General features: G+C 60.7%; 2 protein-coding genes across 2 annotated transcripts; both read right to left on the bottom strand.

Moving 5' to 3' along the window:
• Positions 1 to 184: 184 nt before the first annotated feature.
• On the bottom strand, positions 185 to 2,648 carry OVCA2 (OVCA2 serine hydrolase domain containing). Its single transcript, XM_015646384.3, has one exon. The coding sequence runs from the start codon at positions 2,267 to 2,269 to the stop codon at positions 1,583 to 1,585; it is 687 nt and encodes a 228-aa protein (XP_015501870.1). The 5' UTR covers positions 2,270 to 2,648; the 3' UTR covers positions 185 to 1,582.
• Positions 1,057 to 20,308, bottom strand: DPH1 (diphthamide biosynthesis 1). The gene is made up of 12 exons (XM_015646375.2): positions 20,242 to 20,308; positions 19,413 to 19,559; positions 17,100 to 17,163; positions 9,532 to 9,653; positions 7,687 to 7,841; positions 6,947 to 7,068; positions 5,677 to 5,745; positions 4,824 to 4,980; positions 3,840 to 3,940; positions 3,538 to 3,616; positions 3,103 to 3,234; positions 1,057 to 2,760 (listed from the first exon to the last, which is right to left on the bottom strand). Exons 1-12 carry the CDS (start codon positions 20,288 to 20,290, stop codon positions 2,686 to 2,688), a joined length of 1,272 nt encoding a protein of 423 aa, XP_015501861.1. The 5' UTR covers positions 20,291 to 20,308; the 3' UTR covers positions 1,057 to 2,685.
• Positions 20,309 to 20,559: the final 251 nt, after the last annotated feature.

The following is a 20,559-nucleotide window of genomic DNA, read 5'->3' as shown; positions in this document are numbered from 1 at the left end:
ATTCGTTTTTATTAATTTATTTAAACCGGTACAGCAGACACCCGGCAGGAGCCATCTTCATGCAGACCCCGGGAAAGGGGCAGGTACTGCAGTAGCCCAGTTCAGGTCATCCATCCCTCCCGGCCCCACCCGAGGGAGCCGCCCGCAGAGCTGGGGCCGTGCTGCTCACTCACCGCACCCTAGGGCTTCTTCTTCCCTTTCCTTCCCTCTTCCCAGGAGCTGCCAGTGCCTCCCTGTGCCCGGGAGCTGCCGGGGGCCGCAGTGCGGGCGGGCGGGCCGGCCATGGCTGCGGTGCCTCCCCCGCGCCGGGACCGCACCGCGGATGATCAAACAGCTACCGGGGGCTGCCCGGCCGCGGGGGAAGAGCGGAGACAAAGGCTCCGGTGCGTTGTCACAGCTGTGTTCGGCCACAGCTGCAGCCGGGCATGCAAACCCCAGAAAAGCCAGTCTCTGGTGTCCCCGATGCGGTCACCAAGGGGTGCAGACACCCCACGCCCCCGCAGCAGATGTGACACAGCCCACGTGGAGTGGCACGGACGGCCAGCACTGCCAGAGCCCCCCCAGCACCACAGGGCAACAGCAGCGTGGGGCTGGGCTGTAGGGAAACAGCTACATCCTCCTGCCACCATCACCAACCTGCTGCAAATCAGGGGGAAAAACCTGATGGGGCTGAGAACTGCTCACTCCTGCCGGGCTGGTTTAACCCACAGCAGCTCCCAGGCCTGCTCCCAGCTCAGAGAACATGGGAAGAGTTCACAGAGCTGACACTGCACTGCCCTGCTGCTCAAGCACGGGGAAAATTCACATTTTTCACCCCATTTCCCTCTTTTACCAACTCTACAGCCCCAAGGAAAGCCGTGGTTAGAGAAGCTCTGCTAGCACTCCTCTCCTGAGACTGGTGCCCAGTGCTGAGGGGGGCAGAAGCTGGGCAGGACACCTGCAACTGTTACAGCAATAAAGATTTTCGTGTGCTTCTGGATAATACAGAGCCACAAAGTGACAAGTTTCTCTTGTTCATGGAGGCACTTTGTGCAAGGAAGATCCAACACATGCATGCCGAGCCAGCAGACATTTCATTCCTGAAACAAACACTTGCCCTGGCACTGCCAAGGATGAGAGGGTTTTCCAGGCCCAGACCAGCTGGAAGTTTGGCTTAACAGATATTAAAAACCACTAATCTTTGGGGTGAAAAATTGCAGGAGCTCTGTGCCCTGCAGACACTTGCTGTGGTTGAGCTGAGGGACTCTCATTTTCAGCAGGTGTTTGAGCTTGAAAGCACCTTGCACACAGAGCAGTGTCACCCTCCTGCCCTCAACCCCCTCACTGTCACAACCCCACAATCGTGTTATGTGTCATACATCTTATATACATAGCTTTATATACATATATATTTTATACTGATGTACACAACAAAGCTGAAAAAAAGAGATAAAAAACCATTTAGCCTGGCCTGGGTGGACACTGAAGAGCAGAACGTGCAGAGAGCTGTTCACTGGTCCCTCTGGAGGCACAAAAACAGTGATGTTTCACAGGATGGGCGCACGTGGCTCACCAGAGTCCTTTATTATTACAGAGCCCGATCTCAAACCTCCCCAGCCCCCGGCTGCTCGGCCTGGCCCTGCCCGGGGCAGAAGCGTTCCAAGAACTCCAGGTAGGCTTTCTTCTGCGCCGGAGCCGCGGGGATGAAGTGTCCCCCGGGGTGCGTGAGGATCACGGGCTCCACGAAGCACCGGGCCAGCTCCCTGCTGAGGGCTGCTGCGATGACGGCGTCGGTGTCGCCCACGATGTGCAGCGTGGGCAGGGCGATGGGCTCCCGGTAGAAGTGTCCGTGTGCCGGGGAGCGGCTGGCGAACCCGGCCACCAGCACGGCGAAGGTCACCGGGAAGCGCGGGTCGCCGCGGGCCCGCAGGGCGCACACCATGGCGGCCAGCGCCGCGCCCTGGCTGAAGCCCAGCAGCCCGTCGAAGGGCCCGTGCTCCGCCAGCGCCGCCGCCACGGTGGACAGAGACTCGTCCAGCCCCACCGGAGCCGCAGCCGCTTCGCCCGCCTCGAACGTGCCGGGCCCGGAGAACCACCAGCCCCGGGGGGGGTCGTCCCCGTCGGGGTCGTCCTCAGCGGCGGCGGGCAACGGGTGAGGCGCGTCGATGATCAGCAGCTCGGCGCGGCCGCGCAGGGCCTTACGGAGCGCACCGGTGCGCTGGCGGAGGCGGCGGGCGCTCTGCCGGTAACCGTGCAGGGCCAGCAGCCGCAGCGGCCGCGCCTCAGCCATGGCCGTGCCCACGGAGCGCCACTTCCGCCTTCCCGCCGAAACGCTGCGCGCTGATTGGTCGGAGAGAGGAGCGCGAGCGGAGAGCCCTCGCGGATGTGACGCGCGCCCCCTGGCGGCGGGAGGTCGCGGGCGGGTGAGGAGGGGGCAGCCCCGACGGGACGGGACGCGACCCCCGGGGCGATGGCGGCGGCCGGGACAGGGCCGCAGCACGGCCTGGTCTTGCAAGGGGCAACTTCCCACGGACAGCCGGGCTCGGTCCTTGCGGGCAGTGGTGTCGTCGATGTACGGGGTGCGACCCCATCCATTCCGGCGATGGCAAAGCGGGTCCCGGTGGTGCTCACCCTGGCGGGAGCCACCAGCGGTGCCCCCGCCGCTGCCCGTGCCAGGTCCCAGAGCGCGGCAGCTGCGGGCGACACTCACGGGGCTGCGGGGTCCCCGGTGTTTGGCTGCTCCCCAGCCTCGGGCGGGGCGGGGGGCGCGGCTGCCTTGCCCTGCAGGGAGAGGGAGGGTCAGGGATGTCCCAGCCCCAGCCGGAGCTGTGATGAGCCAGCCCGTGCTCAACCCGCGGGGCACTCCGGGGGGAACCCCCCCTTTGCCGGGGAGCCGCGGGGCTGGGCAGGCGCTCACCGCGAGCAGGGCTGGGGGGATCCGCGTGTCCCTCCCCCGGGGCGGGCTGGCGCTGTCCCCGTTACTGTTCGATGGCAGCGACACCACGGGGTGGCGCTTTTGGTACGCGGCACCGGGCACCGAGCGGCAGCCGGTGCTCAGCCCTTCCCGGCGCTCTCACCGGCCCGACGGACCGAGCGGGGACTCGGTGACACCCCGCTGCCCACCTGTGCCGGCCGCCCGCGGCGCGGGGGCTGTGTGCCACCGTGGTTCACCGTCCACGGCCCCAGGGACTGGCTGGCATAGAAGTCCATGGGATAAGGCTGCTGCCACTCGATGTCCTGGAGAGCCACCGCAGCCTGCGGAGAGGACCGGGGATGAGTCCCCGAGCAGTGCCCATGGAGGGGGAGCTGGTGGTGCTGGGAGAGGTCCCGGCATCCAGCTTGGCGTGCTGAGGGCACTGCTGGGGCAAAGCTCAAGGCACTGGGAATCCTACAGGTTTCACAAAAGATTGGATATCCCAGCAGCATGCCTGGACTGCGTACAGAGCACACAGATGGAGAGAGGAGGGGATGCTGTCTGATGCAGGGACATCCCCAAGCCTGCTCTGGTGCATCACCCCAAGCCAGGACTGTCCCCCCAAAATGGAGAGGGGTGCTCACCTCATAGGGTGTCAGCAGTGGCTTGCTGAAGGCTTCTCCCCAGTCGATGGAGAGCCGGGGACAGGCTACCTGCACCCACCTGGAAGGGAAATGTCACAATGGGGATGAGCGTTTTGGGAAGAACAAGCCACAGTGAAGTCCCTCAGCAGAACCCCAGAAGGTCCTTACTGTGCCAGCACCACCCTGCTAAGGACAGCCATGCCCCTTCCCTGCACAGTGACAGATGTGTCAGGGACGGCTTCAAGCAGGAATTCCACAGGGTTGGGACACCCTGAGGCTGGAGGGGGGTCAGCAGCACTCACACATCCACGTCTGGGAAGAGCTTTAACTTGCTGGGGAAGATCTCAGACAGCAGCACCCGCACATAGGGCCGGCCCAGGGCACGGAGACGCAGCTCCAGGTGCTGCAGGGGAAAAAGGCACCCAGCAGGGTTAGGGTCCCCCAGCCCACAGCCCCTTCCTGGCCATGAGACCCTCTGTGGGTCCCAGTTCAGCCCTACAGCCCCATCCCCTTGGCAGTCATAGGCCAGACTGTGGCCATAGCTCTGGCTTGTGCCCAGCTCTCCCCAGCACGTGCCTCAGCCTAATGAAGTAATTACTGCTCAATGACAACAATCTGTTCTCGTTAGCGGCTGCCTGCCCTGGGACATCCGCCTGTCATGGGCTGGCTGCAGCCACAGCTTTCAGGAGGAGGAGAGGGGCCAGAGATGTCCTTGTCCTGCAGAGATGGCACTAATCGCCCCCTGCCCCGTGCCTGTGTCCTGCCCACTGTGGAAGAGCAGCTGCTGGGACCTTGCTGCCCTGCTCTGCCCCCTGGTCAAACCTCTGCCCACTGCCTCAAACCTCACCTGTGGCTACCCCAGAATTTCTGGGTGTGAGCACAACCACCACACTCAGAGAGCAGAACTGTCCTGCTCCCCTCACCCAGCCAGGGTGCAGAAAGCACCAGCACAGCAGCTGAGCAGGGATGCTGAACCTGATCGGAAGTTCATCCAATTAAAACAAACCCAGCCAATTAATTGCCGAGCTGCCTGGGCGGAGGGGGGTTCTCCGAGACTGGCCAGCTCTCCCCAGGAACGGGTTTAATGAGTCCTTGTCCAGCCTCCCTCATCTGCTGCTAATTGCCCATGCAGACCGGGCCAGTGGCCACTGATGGGCCACCAGCAGTGCCACATCCACCCTCACCCTGGCAGCGAGGACAGCGATGGTGCCATCGCCATCAGTGCTTCCCCCCACCCAACAGCAGCGCCCGCTGCCCAGTAGGGACAGTGGGGACAAGGCTGGTACCTGTAGGATGCTGGGGGAGCCCTGACGGCCCAGCGTGCCCAGGATGAGTCCCCAGCAGCGGGCACTGGTGGCAGTGCGGATGGCGTCCTGCCGGGCGCGGTGCATGCGCTCGTGGCTGTAGTGCTCCTGTGAGAACACTTTGCTGTAGGGATCGTACCTGCAAAGCACAGCCAGGCTCACACGTGCTCCATCACCTGCCCTCCTCCCGGTGATGCCCGTCTCTCATTAGCACTAATTGCCTCCCACAGCATCTGTCCTCCTGGCTGATGTAGGACCCAGCCGGTTCCTTAAGGATAGGGACAAGTGTCCCACCACAGCACCCCAACACCCAGCACAGCCTCGGCTCCGTTCTCGGCTTCACACTCAGCTCCCCCCCACCCTGGCTCATCAATTATAAAGAATTCTTTGATTTGTTGCTTTGTTTGACGAGGAGAATTTTAATCAAATCCCACTCGGGTTTCGGCAGCTTCACCAGTGCCATAAACCTGACGTGCGCCTCCCGCTCGTAACAAACGACCTACTAGGAAATTCAGATTCCACCAAATGGGCCCAGCCTTTCACTCCTGATATTTCATCTGCTTTCAGCGGCCTCATCATCGCGCTTTATGGCCTCTGCCTGCAGCAGCCGTGCTTTAATGGCTGCACCTCCACGAGCTTTCACAGGTACTTGTCAAAATGTTTATATTCAGCCGGAGTAAATGGCTGGTGTTCATCTCCCCCAGAGCACCTCCTCACCCACCCCATGGCCTCTCACCTGCCCCTGCCTGCTGCTGACAGCTACCTGCCCAGCCCCAGGTGTTCCTGGGGTGCACACGGGGACAGATGGGGTGCAGATTGGAGTGGGTGTCTGTACCTGTATGCAGCTATCCCTGGGTTGGCAATCATGATGGACTCCAGGTGGAAGCGCCCATCGCCCAAATACCTGCCGAGAGGGGAGGGAGAGCTATGGCACTGGGAAACAGCAGCAAGCACCCCATCCTCGTGTCCACAGTTTTCCCAAACTGCAGGACACTGGAGATACCAGGAATCCAAGCTCCTGTGCTGGAACCCAGGGGCAGCAGGCACAGCCAGGGCTCCCTGGCATGGCAAGGTTGGAGAGGCAGACATGCTCAGAGCAAGGAGGGGTGCTCACACCAGCACGGGGTGGCTGGGAGCTGCTCCATCTCAATGGCTGGTTCTAGACGTTGCTGCTTCCATTTCTAATCGGATTTCCAGTCAGCAATTACATTTCAAAGCCTTTCATTCAGCTGCCCTAATGGAGTGAGGGCTTGGAAAATGAATTCAGACGTAAAACTTGACTAGATTTTGCCCTTAATTGGAGAATGACATTTTGGGAGATCAAAGCTAATTTGTCTGCAAAAGTTAGCCCCAGAGACGGTGCAAAGAAGAAAATAATAACGCAGGGAGGACGCAGGTAAGGCCGAGTGCACCTGCGCGGGTTGGTACCGCACTGCCGCTCCTCTGCCAGCTGAAAGGAGCCACTGTCAGCAGTGCAGTGCCAGCCTGGCTGCCCCTGCCTGCTCCTGATGTCCTTGGAGAGACGGAAAGTGGCTCAGGATAAATCCAGAGCTCCCACTGACCCCATGCCCAGCAATCTGGAGCCCAGCTCCCTGCCTGGCTGTGCCTGGAAAGGCACCACTGCTGTTGGGCAAGAAGTGTGGGCAAGAAGGAGCTCAGCAGGGCCCAAACCCACACCTGGGCTCCCCGGCTCCCCCCAAGGGTGGGGTCCTTGTATTTATTTATTCTGCAGCACACTGTATTCACAGTACATTAAGCATTTCCATTACCTAAAATAATTAGGTGATAGGAAGCGAAGTGCTCCCTCTAATTTGCTGTCCTTAAATAAAATTAATGTTGCTGTGATGTTGGGCCCCGGCCATTTGTCTTTTCCAATTATCCACCCGCCCTTCCATCTATTATCTATTCTGATATACGACTCAATTATTTCCTCTGTGCTACAAGCACACGCCACTTAAAGCAGCGTGAGGAGCTGAAGGGGGCCCATCCCAGCCTGTGGGTGTCCCTCACCACCCCCCAAAATTGCACAAAACCAGGTAGGGGGTGTAGGAAGGATGGGAAGTCTGGGCCAGGCAGGAGGGTGGTGAAGGACCCCGGGTACTTACACAATGGCATCCGTGTCCTGAGCAAGCCGGGGTGACGTACAGCCCAGGATCTCTCCTGGGGACAGCGGCTTACACTGGGGCACACACACCTTGTACTGGGAGCGCAGCTCCTGTGACACTGCCTGTGGGAGATGTGGCATCATCAGGGACAGGCCATGGCACAAAGGGTGGCTGAGGACCCTTGGGGACACCCCAGTTGTGGCAGTCCCAGCTGTTGTGACCCAGTGGGGGAGAACCAGCCTGCTCGGGGTGGCACCAGGAACAGCCCCGCGCAGCCGGGATGCTCAGCGAGGCTCAACAAACGTATCAATTAAAAGACAAGGGAAAAGGCTTAACGCTTGGATAGCCCCGTGTTTAGATAGACACGGCTCAAGAGGCCCATTCATCTCCTCCCGCCCTGCCCAGCCGGCCGTTCAGGGCCAGACAGACAGACCCGCCGGAGCTTCCCCGGCCGCTGCCGGCACTGCATCAAAATGCCAAGTGCTCCACAGCCTGCCCTGACATTTCCAGAGCAGCTCCCGGGGGAGCTGGGGAGGGGTGCCGCCATGAAACATTGATCAGAGTTATTATAAAATACTTGATCAACATTATGGCAGCGGCACGTTACTGCAGTGACTCGTCAGAGGAGAACCAGCTCCACCAGCACTCCGGGGCAGCGCTCCCAGAGCGAGGTGCAACAGGGAAGGGCTGAGCCAGAGGAAAACTCAGGGGGAGACAAAAGCCAGGGATTTCCATTTCACCTGCACCGTGGAGACGAACTGGATGGTGCTGACCAGGGCCAGGGAGGTGCCTGCTGCGAAGTTGAAGCGAATGGTCTCAAGAAAATGCGATGCATTGATCTTTATGTCCACGAACACATAGAGCATCTTCAGCCCCTGTGTGGAGTCGATGGGAACTGGTGATGGGAAGAGACAGGGTCTGAGTGTGGGGTACACTCGGGGCTCCAGTGAGCCCCAAGCTGTTGCTGCCTGCAGCTGGGGAATAAAGCATGTTGGTGAGGCTCCCTGTGCCCCAAACTGCCCTGGCACAGGCAGGGTGGGCTGTGCCACCCCTCTCTTGTGCTGGCACCCAGGGCAGGGGGTACAGATGTGAGCCACTGAGAGCACCCGCTCCTTTCTCTCCAGATAATGGCAGCCTGGGGAATCAATGAACACAAATCTAATTACCCCTGGTGCTAAGAAGCCTTTGTCACCACGATTAAGTGAATAATTAAAGTACACAGAGTCCACATCGATCTGCAGCTCCGCGTTCACTTCCCATTTTGGTGCTCTTCCCTGATCACAATTAAGTGCAAATTACTCCCTCCTGTGGGGCACGTGGGGCTGGGAAGGAGCAGGAAGCATCTGTGTGCCTCACCATTGGCCACCCAGGTGACAGGACCACCGTGGACAGTTCAAGAGGAGCCCAGCATCCTCACAGCAGCCCGTGGGTAACCCAGGGTGCCCTGTGACCCACCCAAGCCAGAGCAGGCAAGGGCAACAAGGCCACAGGCAGCAGATGGCAGCTGGGCTGGTGACAGTCAGCCTGGCAGTGCCTGCCTGTCCCTGCAGGGAGCAGCTCCAGCTGATGTGACTCCCATTCCCTGGAGCAGCCTGATGGATACAGCTCCTTCCTCCCCTTCCTGCTGTTCATTCATGAGCAGCAGGCTACAAACCAGGAGTTTTATACTCCCTGTTCCAGTGGTGCCCATAACCCTCCCTCCATAACAAAGCACCTAGCACACATATTTATCACCACGAATGCTCACACCGACGTGGCTTTCAGGACAGAGTTCTCAACTGGGGAGTGAGTATTTCATACAGAGCCTGATGCAATTCTTCAAACCCTTTTATAGGACCCCATAAACGTCCAGGAGGGCTGCCAGGTGCTGGGAGCGTGGCAGCAGCAGGAATGCACACACCTCCTATTCACTATGGCAATTCTGCAGATCCACCTTAAAACCCAGAGCGTCTTATTGTTATTTTTGGGCTGATTCCATCCTGGGTGGACTTCAAAGTTAGCAGCATCTGGGACAGCAGCGCAGTTTCCATGGCAACTGGATCCAGAGTACTGTCCGCCTGGGGAGCACACAGCCTCCTCCTCCTCCCTTCCCCGCCCAGCCTGCACTGTACCCGCAAAGCCGAGCGGGACCCCCAGGCCCTTGCTCTCCTCTGCCATCATTCCCTTCCTCATCACTCCACAGAGGCCAGGTGAGGGGCAAGAGCAGCCTCATCCCTGCTGGCAGCTCCTGGGCCAGCGGGGTCCTGCCAAGCCATGGCCTTGCTGCTCTGCTCCTGGGGACAACAAGGCTGGATGTGTGCGCTGCTGCAGCAGCCGAGCAGGATGAGCACGCCTTGCTGCGCCCGAAATCCTGCCTGTGAGCAACCATCCAGCCAGCCTGGCCCCATCCAAAGCCAGCAGCTGAAGCTGGAGATCAGAATGCCCTTTGGGAAGGGATTAGTTTCGGCACTAAGTCTCCGAGCTGGCGTCGAGAGGGGTGTGGAGCTGCTCGGCGTGGCACGGTGGCAGCGGCATAGCCTCCACAGTGTGCACCCACCCACCCACACGGCCACCCCAGCAGCACCCCGGGACTCAGTGGCACCTACTTAGGCAACTGTGGCCGTAGTGCACCAGGAAGTCAGCGCCCAGGGCCCGGGCCGTGTAGTCGTCCACGCAGCAGGCGCCGTAGGTCACGTCACCCATCACCACCGCCTCTGCACCCGTGAATCTGTGGGAAGGCACAGCACTGAGGGTCACAGCTGCGTCACCACAGCCCAGGCTCTGCCCCACAGCCTCGTGGTGTGTCACTACGCGGGGACCCCGCGCTGCCACCGAGCCACGCGCTGAAGAGGACAAGCACTGGCTACTCTCCGAGATGTCAACATGATTAAGCTGGAGAGCGGTAATCCGCCTCTTCAATTGGGTAAAGCTGTTTGCAATTCAGCGGATTATCCACTCATCAAACAATACGCTGCCAGATTCCTAATGCTCCAGCAGGGAGAGCAGCAGAGGGAGACCCGGCACAGTGTGGTGCCACTGCTTCCACCAGACAGCCCTGGGCGCTGGAGTCACCAGGATGGGCAGAAGAGGTGTCCTGGAATCCCCTGCAGTGCCAGCCAAGCCATCATCATCCCATACCTGGGCACTGTGTGAGCCGGTGAATCCAATCTGCACCTGGCTGTGCCACCCCTGCATGCCGGTTTGGCCGAGCTGGGTGACCTCCAGAAGAGCTGGTGCTTGAGTGGCACTTGGCAAGGGAAAGCGCCAAAACCACCACCGGTGCTGTCCCCTACTCTCAGTGCTTCAGTCCAAACCCACCTGGCACCTGCCAGCCTGTGGGTGAAGGGGCACACACCAGCACTGAGCAGCAAAGCCAGGACTCTGGCATGATTTAGAGGCACCACCTTTGTGGGTATTTATTGCACCATTTTGGGGGATTATTAGCTTGGCTGCCTTCCCAGGGAGCTGCCGCAGCAGGATGAGAGCAGGTATTGCCATGACAAAGCCCCTTGCCTGGAGGGGCTGCTTAAACCAGATGCTAATTCCTTATTTACTTGAGGCCGGCTGTAGCTCGGTGCCAGCGGGGTCCCCCCTGCTGCTGGCACAGGGGACCAGGGAAGGAGCAGGCCCTGGCACAGCGTCACCCCCTGCAGCACCCATGGCTGGCTGGGGGCCAGGGTCCCGCGCCCCCCACAAGCGCCAGGCAGGGAACGTTACGTCGGCGGCAAGAATAGAAATGGTGGGCAGAGCTGGGCAGATGGCAGAAGGTGGAGAAATGGCGGAGCGTGCTGAATATTAACAGCTCCGGCCCATCCGCCAGCGCCCGGGGAGGGGACAGGGGAGCAGCAATGCTGCAGCGCCCCCGAGGAGGGGACACAGCCATCCTCACCTCCCCAGTCCTGCCTGGGCAGCTCCCACTCCTCAAGGGTTGGGGATGCAGCTGGAGAGCGTCAGAAGATGGGGTGGATCCTGCCAGCACCCAAATCCTGCGATTCCTCACGGCCAGCGTGGCCTGGATGCGAGGATGGCTCCTCTGCTGCCCACGTGGCCACACTATGGGGCAGGGGGCTACCAGTGAAGGTTCGAGAAGGCTCTTCCCACCCTTCCAAGCCCCCAGCCCCCTCCTCTAATGAGAGGTGATGAGATGAACATGAATCAGACTCCACACATCTCAGCAAAAGTGGAAAATTATTCAGCTCCTTAAGATTCAGGATGGGGAGGTCTGACTCAGAGCGGCAGCCAGCGCCGCTTAATTTTTTATAGATTAAAATGTATGCAAATTGGCCCAAACCCCAGAGAAAGTCCCTGGGGGTGAAGAGCAAGAAAGTGAAATAGCAACGGTGGAAGGAGGAGGGCAGAAGTGCCCGTGGCCCTGTGGGGCTGCAGCTGGGCAGGGAGAGGAGGCTGAGCCATGGGCAAGATTCCTCCTCTGGCTTCAGGGAGTGGAGTCACAGGTGAGCAAAGAGGCCACGGGATGGTGCCTGGTGAGGAGGGAACCCAACGGTGCTGGCAAGGCCAGGAGCCTGGTGGTGCTGCAGGAGGGGCTCCAGGATGGCATGGACCGGGATCACCCGCTCCGGCTGGGCTGGACAATCCAGTGGAGCCGTAATCATCTCCCGAGACAAATCAAAGGCAAGCGCCAGGGCCTCCCCTTGATGTTTTAATCAGTTCGGTGTCGCCAGAGTCTTTCATCAAACTACAGAGGAAGGAAATGTCAATTAGCAGCCACCTGCCTCCGATGCGGGCTGGGGAGCTGCTTGCCAGCCAGCCCAGACCAGGACACAGGCAAGGGGCAGCCACGGCAGCGTTCTTGTGTTTTATGTCCCTGGAAGTTGTCACAGCCACGGATGGGTCCCAGCAGCGTGCTGGCAGTGGTGACAGGGATGTCCCCACCCAGTGCTGAGACGCTCCTTACAGCTGGGAGCTCATGAATATTGAACACGTGGGGAGGTTATTCATCTTTTACGTCCCGCAAACCCCGGCTCATTCTGAAAAACCGCCTGGCCTTAGCATTTTTCTCATCTCCCCCTAATTCATTATCTGCTCCTTTAAACAGATGGCTCCCAAAATCCCATTTATAAAGCCCCATGCTCAGCACTGGCAGGATGTGCTCCAGGGCAGGCCAGGTCCCAGCCCCAATCCCAGCTGGGACCCCCAGGCCCTCCCAGCTCTGCTCCCCAGCGCAGGATGGAGGCAGCAGCAATCCAGGGACAAGTTTTGGGGCTGAAAACATGGGGTCAGAGACATGCACACATGGGGCCTGCATGTCTCCAAGCATGGGGTAGCCAGTCCCTGTCACCTGAGCACAGGCACTTGGTTGGAGCAGCCCTGATTTATCCCAGCCCCTCGAAAAATGAATGAGAGCATTTGCTGCTGGCAGGAGTGCGAGGTCCCTTGGCAGTGTGTGAATGATACAGTGCTGGTCCTCAAGCCATGAGGCAGAGCTGCTCTCCCCAGCAGGGACGAGTCCTCAGCCCCTGTGTGTCCACCAGCCCTTGGTGGGGAGGGGATTGAGGGGACTGGGCTGAGAGTGGCCAGGACCCCTGTGCTATGTGAGGATGGAGACAACACTGGGATGATGCCAGGGTGCCTGCATGCTGTGCTGGGAACAGGGACATGGTGCAGCCTGCCCCTTGCCTCACAGCCACCTGCCTCACCTGCATGTGGCCCTTCAAATACCCCACAAGCACCCCATGATCACCCCACAAACTCCACACTCACTGCCTGCCCTGTGCCCAAGCCCAGCATGTCCCAGGACACCCATGGGTGCTGCTGTCCTGGGCTGTGGGGGCTGAGCCCAGCCCTGGCCGGGAACAGTGCACTTAATTAGCGGAGAAGCCCATCACCAAGCCCCATTACCAGACTCCCAACTTCATTAGCACAGGAAGGCTGCACATAATTAAAATAATGAGTTTGCTATTTTATTGCAGTTGGTGCTGGAAGAGCCCAGCTGCAGCTGGGCAGTGATGGGACCTCACAGAGCTTCTGCAAGCGGGGCACAGTGGGGAGAGGTGGGTGTCCCCACATCCCCCCAGGAGGAACCATCTCCAGCTGGGTCCCCTCCCCTGAGGGCACTTCCTACTCTGTCCTCACTACAGGTGGCAGGGCAAACACCTCTCAAGGGGCACGTCCCAGGGCACCCCAGCTTTGCTGGTCCTGTAGCAGCAGAAAAACCCCACAAAAAGACAAACCAAGGGCCAGTGCACGCTGGTTGTAAAGCCACCATGACCATCCTGTGTCTGGATGGTGCCTGTCCCCTGTTCACAATGATCACATCATAGAGCTCTGTGGGACACAAGGAGGTGGCATGGGGCACCACACCTGTGCTGGCACATCCCAGCCCTGGAAGTTGACAGCCCTATAGACCCCACACACTCCCTCCAGCCAAATCCCCCTGGCACAGCCACCACCCGGGTAGAAGGTTTTGAACATCTCCAATGAAGTGAGAACTTCATTCCTCCTAATGATGCTGTTGTGTGGTTAATGACAGTGATTAAATTCCCCTGCACAGTGTGCACCCGCTGCCAGCGCCTCCAGGTTGTGCGTGAAAGGACGAGGGAAGAAGGGAAGGCAGCGCTGGCCGGCAGAGCCATGGCACTGTGCACCTGAGGCCACATCCTGATCTGTGTCAGTGTCCCAGGGTGACCTTTTGGGACCCCCTGGTGATGCTGCCAGCTTCATCACAGCATTCAGTACCACACTGCTCAGTGTCACATGGCAGACCTGCCTGGCCAAGGGACCTGGTGCCTGCTGGCACTGGGAACCTGCTGGGCACACCAGCCATGGCACCGGGGACTGTGGGGCACAGCAGCCATCAGGGCCTGTTTTGTGTCAGCCATAGTGGGGCATTTTAAGCTCTGCCACAGCTGTTGTGTTGTGCACACAGATGTTTAACTCTTTATTGCTCAACCAGGACTCAATGTCACTCCAAGATGTCCCCATATGGTCCTGAGTCAGCAGGACAAGACGAGGATGGTCTGCACCCCCTCCAGCACCGCCTCTCATGGATCTTCAAAAGCCATTGGGAGTGGGGAGGTGTTTAAAGCTGCAGCGGGGCAGCCTGTGTGGGCATCAGGACATTCCTGTGCCCTCTGCCACTGCCCATCCCTGCCACCAAGCCCTGGCTGATTAGCAGGAGCCTCTCACCCCGGCGTGGCACAGGAAGACAGAGGGATTAGCAGCTGTGAAGCCTGACAGCCGACTTTATTAACACAGAATCAAAAGCCCAGCTGAGAGCCCAGCTGATCCGTCTGCTCCAGCCCCGCCAGGGAGGGGAGCGGGGGTCCTCTCCTGGCTGCACAGCCCCCAGCTGCAAGCGGGTGGCACAGGGGGACACGACTGCCACCTCCCCGGCACGACAGCGGGTGGGCTGGGGGGCTGCCCCTCCCTGAGCTGTGGTCCGAGCTCCCCCCACGCGGCTCTCCACACTGCCACCCCCCAGCACGAGTTCCCCTCTGCCGAATGACATCAGCCATGACAAATGGAGCCAATTTGGAAGGTGCCGCGGGAGCGTCGTGATGTGGCACCGGCAGCGGGCAGACCCCGGCCCCACCGCCCCCCCCGCAGCCCGGCCGCTTGCCCCGGCACATCTTTGACAATGACAAACCTATTAACGGTAATTAACTGGCCTCACACTGGTCAATGCTCCCAGACTGCTCTTGATTTCAAAAGCTCCAGGCTAAGAACCCCACCGGCCTTTCCAGTGGTGGCTGTGATGCTTCGGCTACATCTTCATCCCTGCAGCCCCTCGGGGCTTGGCAAGCGCTAGTGCGATGCTGGGAAACTCAGACAGGCCCCACCTGGCCGCCCCCTCCCCTCTTTACTCCATGGAGCTCCCCGGGGGCCTGCTCACTCCCACATGGCAGTGAGGGACGTGGTGACACTGCCATCCCACAGCACGGGGACAGACAGACGCACAGCAAGCACTGTGTCCTCTTGGAGCCGGCTGTGATGCGGGGGAGTGAGCCACATCCCCGCTCTCGGCTCTCCCCAGCACCACCAGGCCACGGCACAAATATTCTATTAAAAGGCAGCTCCAGCAGAAAGGATAAATATTCCGTTTGAGTGGCAGCTGACATAGCTCCAGTTCAACTGAAACACACAGGGGTGGCCACTGTCACCCCAGGGCACCAGCCCCGGGCATGGCTCTGCAGCCAGCAGCAGAGAATGCAGGGGAGGGGGAACTCCCTTCCCAAACTCCCACCAGCAAGGATGAGGCAGGAGGCTGTGGGCATGGGCTGGGGAAAGGGGCTGCTCACTGAGCAATGCCCCCCGGGGGCACACAGGTATTCCTGTCACGCTCAGTCCTCACATCCTCTCTGTCACCAGGAGGAAGGGGACACTAGTGCAGGGCTGATGGCACCACAAGCCCCTGTCCCCAGCCTGGCCACGGCAGCCAGAGCACACAGCTGCAGCCATTCCTGTCACGTCGGAGGCTCATCCGGCCCCAGCACTGGGTGAGGAGGGCCAGCAGGAGCAGGCGGCGAGCTGCGATTCCACATTAATGCTGGCGATGAATATTAATAGCAGGAAGAGGCAGAAACTAACGAGGCCACCTGCCGATCCACACCTCACCTCCAGCAACGCAACCAGGTCCCCAGTGTGTCCCCAAGTGTGTCCCCAAAAGAGCAGACACAGGGCTGGGCTCACTCCTGCCCACACCCACAATCCTCTGGCTGGTGGTGCTGCTCACAGCCACGTCCCCAGGCAGGGGCACGGATGGCACCCAGTGCTCCCAGTAAGGGAGTGGCAGTGGCATGTGTCCAGGTGGTACACGGTGGCAGTCAGGGAAGGATACAGCCCTCCTACTCAGCCTTGAAGCCATCCCACATCCAAACACCATCCCATCAGTGCCCCCACATCCCTTCCCTTGGTTGGGCACCTCCACCCATGCAGCACCCCTCACCAGCCCAGTGGAGCACCCCCAGCAAAGAGGGTGAGTCCAGCAAGGATGCCAGCACCCCAGAATCCATGGGCACCCTGGCATTCAGCACCCTGGAATCCACCATCCACCGGGAAGTGGGGCTTAAGGTTTCATTCAGATAAAAGAGCCCCTTAATCCGCTGCCTTTGAAGTCGGAGACATGAAAGCGGCTGGGTGCCAAAGCTGGAGAGGAGGCAGCTCCACTTAAAGGGACAAACCCACGCGTTGCTGCCCACGCTCACACCCATCCCCTGCCCTCCGCGCCCGTCCCTGCCCACTCCCACCTTCCCACCGAGTGTGGGGCTGCCGCGATCCCCGCAGGGGAGGCGATGGCAGAGCAGGGACAAAGCCCACGGGCACGGCTCCCTTCCCACCCAGCACAGCAGCGGCAGCAGCCTCGGCTCGGCGGGGAGGCGAGGCTGCTGGCCTCGGCAAGGCAGCTGCTAATGAGTGCCACGACCCCGATGGCAGACGAGGCACGAAGTGCTATTAGCGCTAATTCATTGTGCTAAAACAGAGAGGGGCTGCGGTGGGTGGGGAGGAAGGAAGAGGCGCTCAGCAGGAAAGAGATCACGGCCAATTTCTGCAAGGTGCCTGCATCCACTGTCACTGCACTGCCCAGCTCCTCTCTCCAGTGCCTCAGCCTCGCCTCTCAAGCGGCACAGAAAAATCAAGAGAGGAGCCGTGGCCAAGGGGTCACCCAGCAGGAGTGACCCCTTCCACGCCATCACCGTGGCCTCAAGCCTCCCCAGGCACAGCGAGGCTGCCCCTGCACATCCCGGTGCTGGGCAGGACGAGGGGAGAGGAGGATGGGTCTGTGCCGCAGCGGCGGCTCCGCTGCCGGCCCTCCCCTGGCCGCGCTGTCCTGGTGAGCGTGCGGGCACCGGGCTGGCAGCAGCCGCTTGTTGACAAGGCTGCTCCCGGCTCCAGCACCCCCCAGGGGCCCTGACATGCTGAGCCTGTCAGCAGCTCCTAGCACAGAGGAGAGGGGAGGAGAAGCCAAGCAGCGAGGGCTGGGCTGGCACTGTGCCGGTCCCTGTCCCCAGGGCTGGCAGCAGGTCCCTGTGAGCTGCTTCAGGGCTGCCCAGCTGTGCCCAGCAAGGTTGTGGCCCCACAAAGGCAGCCGTGGCACCCTCTCATCCATAGCCCTGGGCCTCATCCTGCTCAGTGGCCAACCCATCCCCAGTAACAGCCCCCATGCCCTCGGCAGCCCCAGACCCGCAGGGAAAGCAGGGAAAGGCCACAGTCTTACCGCTCAATGATGTCAGCAATGGTACAGGCAAACATGAGGAGCCCTTCTGGCATCTGCAGGGCCACTGGGAAGAGAAACAGCCACGGGGTTAGGAGGGACTGGAAGGGACATCCTGAAGTGGGGACCAGCTCAAGCTGCAGCCACAAACCATTCTCCCCAAACTAGCCAGGTGTTGGCCAGAAATCTGGGTGGCTCTGGCAGCTCAGGGGCAGACTGTCCTGCCTTGGACCATATCCACTCTCTCTGTGCACACACCTCATCCCTCTCTGAACCCGCTGACACTGCTGGTCTGTCCTGCTTCCCGCAGTAATGACTTCCAGATTTTAATTATGTGCTGCACAGCAAAAGGTACTTTCTTCTGTTTATTTTAAACCTGCTCCTAATAATGTAAACGTGTGCCCCTGGTTCTCCTGGTACAAGAAAGAGCGAATAATTATCCCCTGTTCAGCCTCTCCACAACATTCACAATTCTACATCCCTATCATATCCCCCTTCGTTCACCTCTTTTCCAGCTAAAGGATCTAAATCTATTTAATCTCTCCTTATACAGAAGCTGCTCCAAACCCTTGATCATCTTTCACTGCCCTTCTCCACACCCCCCTCCCAGTTTCTCTCTCCATTTCAGGAGGGTGGCCAGCAACAGCCGCAGCATTGTGCCTTGCAGGAATTTATTCAACAACAAATTATGTTTCCTCATTTGTTCCCTCCTCACAGCTCAGAACAATCCCTCTTCCTCCAAAGGCCAGTGGACTGCCCAGTGCCTGGGGTCCAGCCAGGAGCCCCCCATGGGGTGGTGGGGAGGAATAGAGACCATGATGGAGGAAGTGAATGGAGGAGGCCCCATTAATCCCATTGTTGTTTCACCTCCCAATCCCACTAAGATATCCCAGCTTCCATGCTATCTATCCAAACACTCTCTGCAGATTCCCCTCCATCCCTGTGCTGCCAGGCCCAGCCTGCTGGCCAGTGTGGAGCTGCGTAAAGGCCTGGCTCAAATCAGGCTGATCCCACCCTGTTCCAACTTGCAGGACCCAAGGAAAGTTGCACGTGCTCTACCAGCGCTTGCCTGACCTGGCAGGGACGAGGGCTCCATGTCCCAGCATCTCCCAGCCCGTTTGAGACCCTTTTGGCCCATTTGGGGCTGCCCTCCACCCCAGATCTGCAAACAGGGGGGTGCAAGGAGGCAGTCGGGTCGTTCTCCACCCACCATCACAGCACAATGGAGAAAGGGGGTGCTTCCCAACCCCCCCAAACCCCCCAGCAGGCAGGGCACAGGCAGGGCTGGCTGCAGCCCTGTGGGAGGCTGCGTTCCCCCAGCAACGAGCCCCTGGCTGGTCTGTGCACACGCGGATTTTTAAATCCCAGCACGGCTGGCTGGCTGATGGGCTCCGCTCCCAGCTCGGAAGCCTAAATCCCAGCCGCATATTTACATTTAATTAGGAGGTGCCAAGCAGCAAAACACAGCGAGGAAAGCCAGAGCAGCACGGCTGGGCATGGTGGGGACACGTCCAGCCCTGACTCCCACAGCACAGCCGGGATGGGCCGGGCAGCCCCACACCCTGCAGGCACCGCAGCCAGCAGCAGCTCAGCTTCCAGAACATCCCCCGTGACACCCGCCAGCCCTGCCAGCTCCGTGGCAGCAGGCAGAGACATTCCCAGGTGGATACAAAGCATTTCAAATGTGACTCTGCCACACAGCCCCATGAGCAGCCCCTGTCTGCACGTGAAGTCGGGCTGGGGACGCTGGTGACAGCCGGGGATGGAGGGGGAGGCTCCGTGTCCTGCTCCCCGTAGTTGATCACATATTGCTCAGTGGGATGCACAGGCTGTGCAGGGAAAGCCCTGGCACCACTCCTGAAGCCTCCACAATCATCCCCCGCTCCTCTGGGGCAACACAGCCCTCTGAGGAAGGTTCAGACCCGAGAGCAGCACGGCCCAGCTCCCTGCCAGCCCTCCCCTGTGCCCGGTGTTGGGGGGCTCCCCCTTCCCGGCCCCAGCAGTGTGTCAGGAAAGTGCAGGGAGAGAGAAGAGAGGCAAAAGGAGCACAGCAGGGACCTGGCCGGCATCCCAGACACATCTCCAGGCTGACAGGTCCGCGCAGCTCAACCTGTCCTGTCCAATGTGATTATAATCCAGAGATACAGATCTATTAACCTCCCTCGAGAGGAGGAGAGCTCCCCAAGACAGGGCCTAAACACACCGGGGGCACAGCAGCAGCTCGGCCCCACCCCTGCCCCACGGGGGTCCCACGGGGGGGGGGCTCAGCAGCACAAACCAGCCCCAAAGCCGCTCATCCCCCGGCTCAGCGCTCACCCTTCCTGGCCTGAGCCTGCCGGATCCGCCAGATGGTCTTGGGGATCTCGAAGTTGTAGTTTGGGGGCAGGGCCTCCACCGCCTCCCGCAGCTCCGCGTTCCCGAGGATCTCCTGGGGGATCTGCTGGGCCACGAGTCGCGCTCGGGCTGTGGGACAAAGGGGGGACCCAAGGAGCCGTCAGAGAGCAGCGCCCCGCACCCCAGGGACCACCAGCAGCCTTGGGTGGCTGTGCTCAAACCCCTCGGGACAAGCAGGAAAAAGGAGTGGGATCCTGCCCTTCACGCTGGCGCTTTTTGGGGAAACAAAAAAGGCTTTTTTAGCCCAGAAAGCACCGCAGTAACTGTGAAAGCCTGTGAGCGCAGCTGGCTGTCCCCACACCCAGGGGACAGCCCCGCAGGGCTCATCGGCCAGCACCCCGGCGACATCCTAGCGCACCCCTGTTCCCCCAGCAAGGGGATCCCGTTATCCCACCGGGAAAGAGCCACCCAGCGCCGGGTTACCCATCCCCGGGAGCCTCATCCTGAAGCCGCCCCCCGACAGCAGCCGCCCCCCTACATCTCGGCGATGCCAGAGTGCAGCGGGGGAGTGACAGCAGGGGGATTATTCACTATTTCCAGCCCAACACCGGCACTCACGAGCCACCAAACCCTCCCCGCACGGCCCACGGGACAACCGACAAAGGGCCAGCTGGGCCGGGCCGGCGGCGGGGGTGGCCGGCACGGTGGCGGAGCCACCTCCCGCCACCGGCCCGGCCTCCCCCGTCGAGGCAACCAAAACAGCGCCCGGTAGCGGCACCGGGAGCCCCGCGCTGAGCCGGTCCCAGCCCACCTTTGGCGGGCACCGGGGCCGCGCTCCCGAGCCGCACGGGGGACGCCATGGCTGTGGCGCACGTGGAGGCGGGAAGGCAGCACTAAGCGATCCCCGCGCAAGGCCGGAGCAGTCGCCGGCCGAGAGATCGAGCTCGGGAGCGCACCTGCGGGCCCCGACGGGACGGGCGGTGCGGCGGGGACCGAGCGCTCTCGCCACGGTCCCGGCGGGACACTGGGAGTGCACTGGGATGTGACAAGCGCTGTGATGGCGGGGATGTCCGCCCTGTATGTCGGGGACGTGGTCCCGCCGTATCCCTCGCGGTGCTGACAGCTCCAG

The sequence above is a fragment of the Parus major genome, chromosome 19 (genome assembly GCF_001522545.3).
Source record: "Parus major isolate Abel chromosome 19, Parus_major1.1, whole genome shotgun sequence".
In the NCBI taxonomy this organism is placed as follows: domain Eukaryota; kingdom Metazoa; phylum Chordata; class Aves; order Passeriformes; family Paridae; genus Parus; species Parus major.
The sequence above is the reverse complement of the archived record's forward strand: the minus strand, read 5'-3'. Positions and strand labels throughout refer to the sequence as shown.